This window comes from Ranitomeya imitator, chromosome 2 (genome assembly GCF_032444005.1).
Source record: "Ranitomeya imitator isolate aRanImi1 chromosome 2, aRanImi1.pri, whole genome shotgun sequence".
NCBI lineage: Eukaryota > Metazoa > Chordata > Amphibia > Anura > Dendrobatidae > Ranitomeya > Ranitomeya imitator.
The window spans coordinates 23,272,776-23,286,184 of record NC_091283.1 but is presented as its reverse complement, the minus strand read 5'-3'; the positions used below and the strand labels follow the sequence as shown (position 1 = coordinate 23,286,184).

The following is a 13,409-nucleotide window of genomic DNA, read 5'->3' as shown; positions in this document are numbered from 1 at the left end:
ATAGTGTTGAGCGATACCGTCCGATACTTGAAAGTATCGGTATCGGATAGTATCGGCCGATACCCGAAAAATATCGGATATCGCCGATACCGATATCCGATACCAATACAAGTCAATGGGACATCAAGTATCGGAATGTATCCTCATGGATCCCAGGGTCTGAAGGAGAGGAAACTCTCCTTCAGGCCCTGGGATCCATATTAAAGTGTAAAATAAAGAATTAAAATAAAAAATATTGTTATATTCACCTCTCCGGCGGCCCCTGGACATCAGCGGGAGGATCCGGCGTCCGGCACGGCTTCTTTCTTCAAAATGCGCGCCTTTAGGACCTGTGGAATGACGTCCCGGCTTCTGATTGGTCGCGTGCCGCCCATGTGACCGCCACGCGACCAATCAGAAGCCGCGACGTCATTCCTCAGGTCCTAAAAGGCGCTCATTCTAGGACTTTAGCTGAGGAATGACGTCGCGGCTTCTGATTGGTCGCGTGGCGGTCACATGGGCGGCACGCGACCAATCAGAAGCCGGGACGTCATACCACAGGTCCTAAAGGCGCGCATTTTGAAGAAAGAAGCCGTGCCGGACGCCGGTTCCTCGCGCAGATGTCCAGGGGCCGCCGGAGAGGTCAATATAACAATATTTTTTATTTTAATTCTTTATTTTACACTTCCGATACCGATACCCGATATCACAAAAATATCGGATCTCGGTATCGGAATTCCGATACCGCAAGTATCGGCCGATACCCGATACTTGCGGTATCGGAATGCTCAACACTATTTGTGAACCATTCCATTGTAGATTTTGCTTTATGTTTGGGATCATTGTCTTGTTGGAAGACAAATCTCTGTCCCACAGGTTTTCTTCCAGAATGGTCCTGTATTTGGCTCCATCCATCTTCCCATCAATTTTAACCATCTTCCCTGTCCCTGCTGAAGAATAGCAGGCCCAAACCATGGTTCTGCTACCACCATGTTTGACAGTGGGGATGGTGTGTTCATGGTGATGAGCTGTGTTGCTTTTATGCCAAACATATTGTTTGGCATTGTTGACAAAAAGTTCGATTTTGGTTTCATCTGACCAGAGCACCTTCTTCCACATGTTTGGTGTCTCCCAGGTGGCTTGTTGCAATTTTTAAGCAACACTTTTTATGGATATCTTTGAGAAATATCTTTCTTTTTGCCACTCTTCCATAAAGGCCAGATTTGTGCAGTGTACAACTGATTGTTGTCCTATGGACAGACTGTCCCACCTCAGCTGTAGATCTCTGCAGTTCATCCAGAGGGATCATCGGCCTCTTGGCTGCATCTCTGATCAGTCTTCTCCTTGTTTGAGATGAAAGTTTAGAGGGACGGCCGGGTCTTGGTAGATTTGCAGTGGTATGATACTCCTTCCATTTCAATATGATCACTTGCACAGTGCTCCTTGGGATGTTTAAAGTTTTGGAAATTATTTTGTATCCAAATCCGGCTTTAAACTTCTCCACAACGGTATCACGGACCTGCCTGTTGTGTTCCTTGGTCTTCATGATGCTCTCTGTGCTTCACACAGAACCCTGAGACTATCACAGAGCAGGTGCATTTATACGGAGACTTGATTACACACAGGTGGATTATATGTATCATCATTAGGCATTTAGGACAACATTGGATCATTCAGAGATCCACAATGAACTTCTGGAGGGAGTTTGCTGCACTGAAAGTAAAAGGGGCCAAATAATATTGCACGCCCCACTTTTCAGTTTTTGAATTTCCACAAAAATTTAAAATAACCAATAATTTCATTCAACTTCACAATTGTGTTCCACTTGTTGATTCTTCACCAAAAATTTACATTTGGTATCTTTATGTTTAAAGTATGATATGTGGAAAAAGGTTGAAAAGTTTGTGGGGGCCGAATACTTTTGCAAGGCACTATATATATATATATATATATATATATATATATATATATATAAACAAACACATACATGTGTGCGTGCGTGTGTGTAAATATATATATATATATATATATATACACATATACCAAAAGTTTGGACACACCTTCTCATTTAAAGATTTTTCTGTATTTTCATGACTATGAAAATTGTACATTTACACTGAAGGCATCAAAACTATGAATTAACACATGTGAAATTATATACATAACAAAAAAGTGGGAAACTGAAATTATGTCTTATATTCTAGGTACTTCAAAGTAGCCACCTTTTGCTTTGATGACTGCTTTGCACACTCTTGGCATTCTCTTGATGGGCTTCAAGAGGTAGTCACGGGAATGGTTTTCTCTTCACAGGTGTGCCCTGTCAGGTTTAATAAGTGGGATTTCTTGCCTTATGAATAGTGTTGGGACCATCAGTTGTGTTGTGCAGAAGTCTGGTGGATACACAGCTGATAGTCCTACTGAATAGACTGTTAGAATTTGTATTATGGCAAGAAAAAAGCAGCTAAGTAAAGAAGAACGAGTGGCCATTATTACTTTAAGAAATGAAGGTCAGTCCGAAAAATTGGGAAAACTTTGAAAGTGTCTCCAAGTGCAGTTGCAAAAACCATCAAGCGCTACAAAGAAACTGGCTCACATGAGGACCGCCCCAGGAAAGGAAGACCAAGAGTCACCTCTGCTTCTGAGGATAAGTTTATCTGAGTCACCAGCCTCAGAAATCGCAGGTTAACAGCAGCTCAGATTAGAGACCAGGTCAATGCCACACAGAGTTCTAGTAGCAGACACATCTCTACAACAACTGTGAAGAGGAGACTTTGTGCAGCAGGCCTTCATGGTAAAATAGCTACTGGGAAACCACTGCTAAGGATGGGCAACCAGCAGAAGAGACTTGTTTGGGCTAAAGAACACAAGGATCGGACATTAGACCAGTGGAAATCTGTGCTTTGGTCTGATGAGTCCAAATTTGAGATCTTTGGTTCCAACCACCGTGTCTTTGTGCGACGCAGAAAAGGTGAACAGATGGACTCTACATGCCTGGTTCCCACCGTGAAGCATGGAGGAGGAGGTGTGATGGTGTGGGGGGCTTTGCTGGTGACACTGTTGGGGATTTATTCAAAATTGAAGGCATACTGACCCAGCATGGCTACCACAGCATCTTGCAGCGGCATGCTATTCCATCCTATTGGCGTTTAGTTGGACCATCATTTATTTTTCAACAGGACAATGACCCCAAACACCTCCAGGCTGTGTAAGGGCTATTTGACCAAGAACGAGAGTGATGGGGGCTACGCCAGATGACCTGGCCTCCACAGTCACCAGACCTGAACCCAATCGAGATGGTTTGGGGTGAGCTGGACCGCAGAGTGAAGGCAAAAGGGCCAACAAGTGCTAAGCATCTCTGGGAACTCCTTCAAGATTGTTGGAAGACCATTCCCGGTGACTACCTCTTGAAGCTCATCAAGAGAATGCCAAGAGTGTGCAAAGCAGTCATCAAAGCGAAAGGTGGCTACTTTGAAGAACCTAGAATATAAGACATGTTTTCAGTTGTTTCACACTTTTTTGTTAAGTATATAATTCCACATGTGTTAATTCATAGTTTTGATGCCTTCAGTGTGAATGTACAATTTTCATAGTCATGAAAATACAGAAAAAAATCTTTAAATGAGAAGGTGTGTCCAAACTTTTGGTCTGTACTGTATATTAAAAAAACGGGTCCTGGATGCACATATACACCCATCTTATACTACCGGTATGTATGTACTTAGATATTGCCATTGTTTGCCATGATCTGTCTATCGGTCCTCTATTCATGCTGTGTATTTATATGGTTATGATACCTATGATATGGGTTGGTGTGCATCATTTCCTGTCCATTTATGTGTGCTGTTGATGGCACGGGTGGTTTTTCCACTTTTTACTGTACACCTGTTTAGTATTTAATAAAGTTGGTATATTTCTATATATTTGGACTTATGACTGCGTTTCTTTGTGATTTGCGTACTGTATGTACAGTGTATATATATATATATATAGCATCATTATTTCCATGGTGTTGTACATGAGAAGGGGTTACATACAGGGTTATAGATATCGTTTACAGTACACAAATTTACAGTGACAGACACACACGCACTGAGGTGGGATGATGGGGGTTATATATATATATATATACACTGAGGTGGGATGATGGGGGTTGTAATATATATATATTAGATTGTGGCCCGATTTTAACGCATCGGGTATTCTAGAATATGCATGTCCCCGTAGTATATGGACAATGATGATTCCAGAATTCGCGGCAGACTGTGCCCGTCGCTGATTGGTCGAGGCAACCTTTATGACATCATCGTCGCCATGGCAACCATTATGACATCATCGTCGCTGTGCCCGTCGCTGATTGGTCGAGGCCTGGCGGCCTCGACCAATCAGAGAGCCGGGATTTCCAGGACAGACAGACACGGAAAAACCGTTAGACAATTATATATATATAGTATATATATATATATATAATTGTCTAAGGGTTTTTCCGTCTGTCTGTCTGTCTGTCCAGGAAATCCCGGCTCTCTGATTGGTCGAGGCCGCCAGGCCTCGACCAATCAGCAACGGGCACAGCGACGATGATGTCATAAAGGACGTAGACATCCTGCGTCTCTGATTGGTCGAGGCCGCCAGGCACGGGCACAGCGACGATGATGTCATAAAGCTTGCCTCGATCAATCAGCGACGGACACAGTGTGCCGCGAATTCTGGAATCATCATTGTCCATATATTACAGGGACATGCATATTCTAGAATACCCGATGCGTTAGAATCGGGCCACAATCTAATATATAATTGCCTAGAATACTACTTCCTGCAATTTGTGCCAACTTCCTGTCCGGAGCTAATGTCCGGAGATAAGTGACGTCAACAGTGTCCAGTGTCTGATTGGTTGCCGCCTGCTGCGAGCGACCAATCAGAAACGTGCCGTACTGTGACACACTCCGCCCGCCATTTTGGTGTGATTTTTGAATTTTTACCTCACAGCAAGTTTCTACTGCGTGGAGGCGGGCCCAGTGACGTTGCTCTTCAAGCTCCTGCCGAATTTCGTCAAAAAAATGATAATACCATTTACCAAAACTATATATATTTAGTTGTGAAGTGGTTCAGTGACATTTTCACACCAATTTTGAACTTTTGTTTGGTGTTTTCTCCATATACTGCCTATTATTTTTGTTCTTTCTTACTATTATTTATTAATTGTATTATTCTTACATTTGAATGTAAGAATAATGAGAGGCCTGGATGTCTTCCTGGAGCAGAACAATATTGTATCATACAATTATTAGGTTCTGTAGAAGGACGTAGATCTGGGTATTTATTATGATGGAATATAGGCTGAACTGGATGGACAAATGTCTTTTTTCGGCCTTACTAACTATGTTACTATGTTACTATGAATAAATAAAGTATATATGGATTCTAGACTCCCGATTCTTTAGAATCGGGCTGCCATCTAGTATATATATATCTATATATATAATTGTCTAAGGGTTTTTCCGTCTGTCTGTCCTGGAAATCCCGGCTCTCTGATTGGTGGCCTCGACCAATCAGCAACGGGCACAGCGACGATGATGTCATAATGGTTGCCATGGCGACAATGATGTCATAAAGGTTGCCTCGACCAATCAGCGACGGGCACAGCGACGATAATGTCATAATGGTTGCCATGGTGACGATGTCGTCATAAAGGTTGCCTCAACCAATCAGCGACGGGCACAGTCTGCCGCGAATTCTGGAATCATCATTGTCCATATACTACGGGGACATGCATATTCTAGAATACCCGATGCGTTAGAATCGGGCCACAATCTAGTATATATATATATATATATATATATATATATATATATATATATATATATATATATATATATATATGCACATACATACACACACTGAGGTGGGATGATGGGGGTTATATATAGATACTAGATTGTGGCCCGATTCTAACGCATCGGGTATTCTAGAATATGCATGTCCCCGTAGTATATGGACAATGATGACTCCAGAATTCGCGGCAGACTGTGCCCGTCGCTGATTGGTCGAGGCAACCTTTATGACATCATCGTCGCCATGGCAACCATTATGACATCATCGTCGCTGTGCCCGTTGCTGATTGGTCGAGGCCTGGTGGCCTCGACCAATCAGAGACGCGGGATATCTACGTCCTTTATGACATCATCGTCGCTGTGCTCGTTGCTGATTGGTCGAGGCCTGGTGGCCTCGACCAATCAGAGAAGCGGGATTTCCAGGACAGACAGACAGACGGAAAAACCCTTAGACAATCTATATATATATAATTGTCTAAGGGTTTTTCCGTCTGTCTGTCTGTCTGTCTGTCCTGGAAATCCCGGCTCTCTGATTGGTCGAGGCCGCCAGGCCTCGACCAATCAGAGACCGGCACAGCATCGACGTAGAAATCCCGCGTCTCTGATTGGTCGAGGCCGCCAGGCCTCGACCAATCAGCAACGGGCACAGCGACGATGATGTCATAAAGGACGTAGAAATCCCGCGTCTGATTGGTCGAGGCCGCCAGGCCTCGACCAATCAGCAACGGGCACAGCGACGATGATGTCATAATGGTTGCCATGGCGACGATGTCATAAAGGTTGCCTCGACCAATCAGCGACGGGCACAGTCTGCCGCGAATTCTGGAATCATCATTGTCCATATACTACGGGGACATGCATATTCTAGAATACCCGATGCGTTAGAATCGGGCCACAATCTAGTTATATATATAGATATATATACACTGAGGTGGGATGATGGGGGTTATATATATATACACTGAGGTGGGATGATGGGGGTTATATATATATATACTGAGGTGGGATGATGGGGATTATATATATACACTGAGGTGGGATGATGGGGGTTATATATACACTGAGGTGGGATGATGGGGGTTATACATATACACTGAGGTGGGATGATGGGGATTATATATACACTGAGGTGGGATGATGGGGGTTATACATATACACTGAGGTGGGATGATGGGGATTATATATACACTGAGGTGGGATGATGGGGGTTATACATATACACTGAGGTGGGATGATGGGGGTCTACTCGGGCTCACGCCGGCCGTGCACACAGTGCGGGGGACGCTGCTCTCGCCGCCTTCTTACCTCTCCGCCCAGCAGCGCCCGCCGCACTCGCACCTCCTGTCGCTCCCGCAGGAGTTTCAGCTCGCACAGCCCGGCCACACTGCCCCGCAACAACTGCCGGAGCCGCCCCCGGTCCACAGAGACCCCGGAGCCCAGCATGTCACCCGGAGCCGGCGGCGATCTGACTGAGCAGCCGCAGCTAGAGCTCAGCGGCCCGGAGCGCAGCAGGAACCAATCACAGGCCGCTGATCCACTGACGCGCTGCGTCTTACCCAATCATAGGCAGGAGATACTGACAAGTCCCGCCCTGTCTCAGACAGGCCGGATCGGATGCAGATTAACCCCGCCCACCCAGAGCTGATCCAATCACAGGACGAGTCATCTGTAAATGTTTTAGCCACGCCCAGAGCTCGGCGAACTATTAAACCACGCCTCTTAAAAGAAGCCTGCATGACTGACACTGAACAAAGCCAATAACATTACTCAGAGGAACGTAACAGCCAATCACTGATTAGTATTTAGCTAAGAGCCAATAAGCACATAGTTGCCTAGGCTGCAGGTATAAATTTCCCCTACTAGCCACACCCTCAATGCATTGCCACGTCAAAGTAAAGCTTAAACGTCATCAGTGGGCGTAACCCAGGGAGGAGCTGACAGTATTGTTTAGGAGGTGGGCGGAGACAAGCTCCTGAAGGAACAGACATTGTTTATGTCCGTGTCGCGGAGAACAATAAAGTTTAGAATAGGTGACGTCATAGGGGCGGGAACATGGGAAGACACGTGGGTTTTATGTAAATGTAGTGATACATTGTATCCAGCGGCGGAAACTGCGGTGATGGCGGCTCCTCCCTCATAGAGCCGGCACCTCGCGGCCGCCCGGTGCTCCGCCTGCTCTACGGTCACGTTTCCATCAGGGATTTCTAACGGTAAGAAAAAGGGAAACCTGAAGCCGTAATTATAGGTCAATGTGAGAGGGCCCCCTTAAAATGTGCTGCGCCCCGGCAGAGGTTAGGGCCCCACAGGGGCTGTGTAACAGTCATGTGACCGGTTACTATGGAGTCTGATAACCTGTGTAGCAATATCTCCATAGCAACCGGACTGTCAGACCGAGCCCCCATAACCCCCATCATCCAGACGGGCCGAGCGCCCATAACCCCCATCATCCAGACAGGGCCGAGCCCCCATAACCCCCCATCGTCCAGACAGGGCCGAGCGCCCATAACCTCCATCGTCCAGACAGGGCCGAGCGCCCATAACCCCCATCGTCCAGACAGGGCCGAGCGCCCATAATCCCCATCATCCAGACAGGGCCGAGCGCCCATAACCCCCCATCATCCAGATAGGGCCGAGCGCCCATAACCCCCATCGTCCAGACAGGGCCGAGCGCCCATAACCTCCATCGTCCAGACAGGGCCGAGCGCCCATAACCCCCATCGTCCAGACAGGGCCGAGCGCCCATAACCCCCATCGTCCAGACAGGGCCGAGCGCCCATAACCCCCATCGTCCAGACAGGGCCGAGCGCCCATAACCCCCATCTTCCAAGACAGGGCCGAGCGCCCATAACCCCCATCATCCAAGACAGGGCCGAGCGCCCATAACCCCCATCATCCAGACAGGGCCGAGCGCCCATAACCCCCATCATCCAGACAGGGCCGAGCGCCCATAACCCCCATCATCCAGACAGGGCCGAGCGCCCATAACCCCCATCATCCAGACAGGGCCGAGCGCCCATAACCCCCATCATCCAGACAGGGCCAAGCGCCCATAACCCCCATCATCCAAGACAGGGCCGAGCGCCCATAACCCCCATCATCCAGACAGGGCCGAGCGCCCATAACCCCCATCATCCAGACAGGGCCGAGCGCCCATAACCCCCATCATCCAGACAGGGCCGAGCGCCCATAACCCCCATCATCCAGACAGGGCCGAGCGCCCATAACCCCCATCATCCAGACAGGGCCGAGCGCCCATAACCCCCATCATCCAGACAGGGCCGAGAGCCCATAACCCCCATCATCCAGACAGGGCCGAGAGCCCATAACCCCCATCATCCAGACAGGGCCGAGCGCCCATAACCCCCATCATCCAAGACAGGGCCGAGCGCCCATAACCCCCATCATCCAAGACAGGGCCGAGCGCCCATAACCCCAATCATCCAGACAGGGCCGAGCGCCCATAACCCCCATCATCCAAGACAGGGCCGAGCGCCCATAACCCCCATCATCCAAGACAGGGCCGAGCGCCCATAACCCCCATCATCCAAGACAGGGCCGAGCGCCCATAACCCCCATCATGCAAGACAGGGCCGAGCGCCCATAACCCCCATCATCCAGACAGGGCCGAGCGCCCATAACCCCCATCATCCAGACAGGGCCGAGCGCCCATAACCCCCATCATCCAGACAGGGCCGAGCGCCCATAACCCCCATCATCCAGACAGGGCCGAGCCCCCATAACCCCCATCATCCAAGACAGGGCCGAGCGCCCATAACCCCCATCATCCAGAGAGGGCCGAGTGTCCATAACTCCCGTCATTCAAGACGGGGCCGAGCGCCCATAACCCCCATCATCCAGACAGGGCCGAGCGCTCATAACCCCCATTATCCAGAGAGGGCCGAGCTCCCATAAGCCCCATCATCCAGACAGAGCTGTGTGCTGATAACCCCCATCATCCAAGACAGGGCCGAGCGCCCATAACCCCCATCATCCAGAGAGGGCCGAGCGCCCATAACCCCCATCATCCAGAGAGGGCCGAGCGCCCATAACCCCCGTCATCCAGACAGGGCCGAGCGCTCATAACCCCCATCATCCAGAGAGGGCCGAGCTCCCATACTCCCCATCATCCAGACAGGGCCGAGCGCCCATAACCCCCATCATCCAGACAGGGCCGAGCGCTGATAACCCCCATCATCCCTGGTGTAGTAATGTGTTGTCTTCTCCCGCAGGCTGGGCAGGGACGTGTGATGGCCGCAGGATGCGCTGCCCGCTCTGCTACGTCCTGGTGGTGCTGACTCTGCTCTGTAACGTGCTGCTGCTGTACTACACCTGGCACCTCCACGTCCGGCCGGCAGGACGCCCTCCATCCTCGTTGTCCGCTGGGGTCACCGTCATTGTGCGGGAGTTCCGCCCCTTTGAGCATGGCCTGGCGGAGTTACACCGCAGCTTCCTGCGCTCCCGCCCTTCTCTCCATATCCTGGTGGCTTCAGAGACGGCTCCGTACCCCCCGGTACCTGGGATAACCCTGCTGCGGCTTCACCCGTACCCGGAGCAGCCCGGCTCGGCCTCCCGCCTGGAGTCCCATGTTCGCACTCGTCTGGTGGCGCTGGTTCCAGATGGATGTGCTCTGGACCCTCCTGATCTACTGGAGCGGATGGCTCGAGGACTGCGCGATGCTCCCCCCGGAGTCCGGCTCGTGGCGGCCGGAGCTGGCGCTGCCCTGCACTGTCTGCACCTGAACGTGTCTCAGCGCGAGTGGACAGCACAGTACCGAGCGGCCGGCATCGGGGAGTCCTGCGGAGCCGTGTCTGGCGCTGCCGTCCTGCTGATGCGCTCCCGTGACTTGTTTGACCTGCCCTTCCCTCTCTCCCGCCCTCTGCAGGCGGCCATATTTATCCAGGCAGCTCTTCGGGGGTGGAAGGTTAAGGTGATGGCTGACGCTGTGTTTCCTCGCACTCCGTTTCCAGCCACAGACCATGGTCGCTGGAAGGCCGAGCAGGCGGAGCGAGCGGAGGAGGCAGTGACAATGCGAGCGCTGGACATTAGACGGGTCCGCGGCCTGGACGGAGGGGATCACTGGTTTGGGTGCAGTAAGGAGACACCACGCTGCTTTGGGACTGTGGTTGGAGAAACCCCGGATTACCTGTATGAGGGGCGCTGGACACCCCCCTGTTGCCTCCGTGCGCTGAGGGTCACTGCCCTCCATGTTATCAAGGTCCTGGAAGCAAACAATGTACGGTACTGGCTCGAAGGTGGAAGCTTGCTGGGGGCGGCCCGGCACGGGGACATCATACCTTGGGACTATGATGTGGATCTGGGCATCTACCTGGAAGACGTCACACTGTGTCCAGAGCTTCGGGGGGCTCAGGGGGGGTCTCTCATAGATGAGGAGGGCTTTGTGTGGGAGCGGGCAGTGGAGGGCGACTTCTTCAGGGTGCAGTACAGTCAGAGCAACCACTTACATGTGGATCTGTGGCCTTTCTATCCCCGGGATGGGTTAATGACCCGGGACTCGTGGACCGGTCACCCGCAGGACATTGAGTTTCCAGAGCGTTTCCTCCGGCCCCTCCAGACGTTGCCTTTTGCTGGTGCTTTAGTTCAGGCTCCAAATCACCATGTGGAGCTGCTGAAGATGAAGTTTGGGGAGAGCGCAATAGAGGTTCCTCAGTATCCAAACCCAGCCGTACTGAGAATAGAGGGGCAGTGAGGCCGGAGCCAGGCGGTTATCGGGGGCGAGGGGTGCAGGACGTCGGAGCCAGGCGGGGGACGAGGGGTGCAGGACGTCGGAGCCAGGCGGTCAGTGGGGGCAAGGGGTGCAGGAAGTCGGAGCCAGGCGGTCAGCGGGGGCGAGGGGGCAGGAGCCAGGCGGTCAACGGGGGCGAGGGGAGTAGGAGGCCGGAGCCAGGCGGTCATCGAGGGGAGTAGGAACCAGGCGGTCAGCGGGGGCGAGGGGGCAGGAGCCAGGCGGTCAGCGGGGGCGAGGGGAGTAGGAGGCCGCAGCCAGGTGGTCATTGAGGGGAGTAGGAGCCAGGCGGTCAGCGGAGGGGAGTAGGAGGCCAGAGCCAGGCGGTCATCGAGGGGAGTAGGAGCCCGGAGCCAGGCGGTCAGCGGGGTGCAGGACGTCGGAGCCAGGCGGTCAGTGGGGGCGAGGGGTGCAGGACGTCAGAGTCAGGCGGTCAGCTGGGGCGAGGAGGCAGGAGCCAGGCGGTCAGTGGGGGGCGAGGGGAGCAGGAGGCCGGAGCCAGGCGGTCAGCGAGGGGAGCAGGAGGCCGGAGCCAGGAAGTTATTGGGGGTGAGGGGTGCAGGGGCAACAACATGAGGAGCACCCGTCACCTCTGACTCAGAATGATCATCTCGCTGTTGCCTACATGTAATGTCCAAGTACCTTCTATGTCCAGTGTGGGTGTAAGGAACAAGCGCAGGAGCTGATCCCACCCCATAAACGGCAGCTGCTGACTCCACTATCTGGCTCAAACAGCAGTAACAGGAGTTGGCTCTGATCACAGCTGTCAAACTTTGACAGCAGCATTTAAATGGTTACAGTCTATGAGCGTACCCATCCCCCTTCCGTACACGAGATCGCTGCGTGCCGATGCGTTATTGCAGTTATGCGCCTGCTGACGGTCCACATTGTTGCCATCTTTGTATGCCCACAAAGTTCCCATTCCCCTGGAGGGGACATAAAAAAATATATATATATATTTTAAAAAACAAATGAATCCCCTCCCACCAGTTAGACAACATATATTTCCTGTTACCGCATCTGTAAAGTCCGATCCATGAAGATATAAAATTAACCCACGTGGGATAAATGAAAGGAATAAACCCACATGGACCGGCAGAAGTGGCGAGTTTATGGGCCTGCCCCCTAAAAGTGAGACCGTTTCTAATTAGAACACCTCTTATTGATCAGCGTTTGGAGAGTTGTCGTCTGATGTTCCTCTCTACCTTGTGTCTCACACCGAGCTGAAGGTGCGTCGTCAGAAAGTGACAGTCGCAATGTAGATCGTGACACTGACCGAAAAATGAGCGACTGCTCTCAGAGAAATTGGACGGAAGCAAATTTTTTTTCCTAACAAATTTCAGATTTCTTTTTAACCAGTAAAATGTAAAACTCAAAGTCTCAGAATTTCTGCTCACAGACCGCAATAAAAATCAATGATGGAATTGTGGGGTTCTTGTTGTCATTCTACCGCATGTTTCTTGTTCTGCGTTTTATGGTGAAGTGAATGGAGTCGTTTTGAACTACAACTCCCACGGCAAAAAAAACAGCTCCAATATGGCGATAGGAAAAACAGAAAGTTATGGCTCGCAGCAGGAGGTGAGGATAAAGGAAAGCGCCAAAACACATTCTCCTGGTCACAAATGGTTAATGTCAAGTAAAAGAAAATGTCAAAGGCTTATTCTCATCTATGCAAGTTATCAACCACCAGGTAACTTGCCGATGGCCCGGACCTCCTCAGTCCATAGGAGCGGGGGATGGGCCACCCATGTATTGCATATGCTGGAGATATTGGGGGGCAGTAGGTCACAAGGCGAGGTGCATGATGGTCTTCTCTGCAGTGGAGGAATCTACTAGGGGACCAGGTGACTATATATCAG

General features: G+C 50.8%; 2 protein-coding genes across 4 annotated transcripts in view; one reads left to right on the top strand and one right to left on the bottom strand.

Annotated features, from left to right (window-relative positions):
• The window catches only part of LOC138661454 (guanine nucleotide-binding protein G(I)/G(S)/G(O) subunit gamma-8-like), a 44,158-nt gene extending 36,838 nt beyond the window's left edge, over window positions 1-7,320 (bottom strand). For 2 of the 3 annotated variants that reach the window (XR_011317932.1, XM_069746141.1), the window contains exon 1: window positions 7,113-7,315. Coding sequence is in view for 2 of the 3 variants with exons in the window: in XM_069746141.1 (XP_069602242.1) it covers window positions 7,113-7,250 (138 nt within the window). In the remaining variant the exon portion in view is untranslated. Of the gene's footprint in view, window positions 1-7,112 lie in introns of all 3 variants that reach the window. The other variant, XM_069746142.1, reaches the window with a different exon arrangement.
• Window positions 7,321-7,881: 561 nt separating this feature from the next.
• Window positions 7,882-11,660, top strand: FKRP (fukutin related protein). The gene is made up of 2 exons (XM_069746140.1): window positions 7,882-8,017; window positions 10,037-11,660. The coding sequence occupies exon 2, from the start codon at window positions 10,066-10,068 to the stop codon at window positions 11,512-11,514; it is 1,449 nt and encodes a 482-aa protein (XP_069602241.1). The 5' UTR covers window positions 7,882-8,017; window positions 10,037-10,065; the 3' UTR covers window positions 11,515-11,660.
• Window positions 11,661-13,409: the final 1,749 nt, after the last annotated feature.

What these genes read in the sequence shown, in the direction of transcription:
- FKRP (XM_069746140.1), top strand. Translation starts at nt 10,066, where the DNA reads ATGCGCTGCCCGCTCTGCTACGTCCTGGTGGTGCTGACTCTGCTCTGT.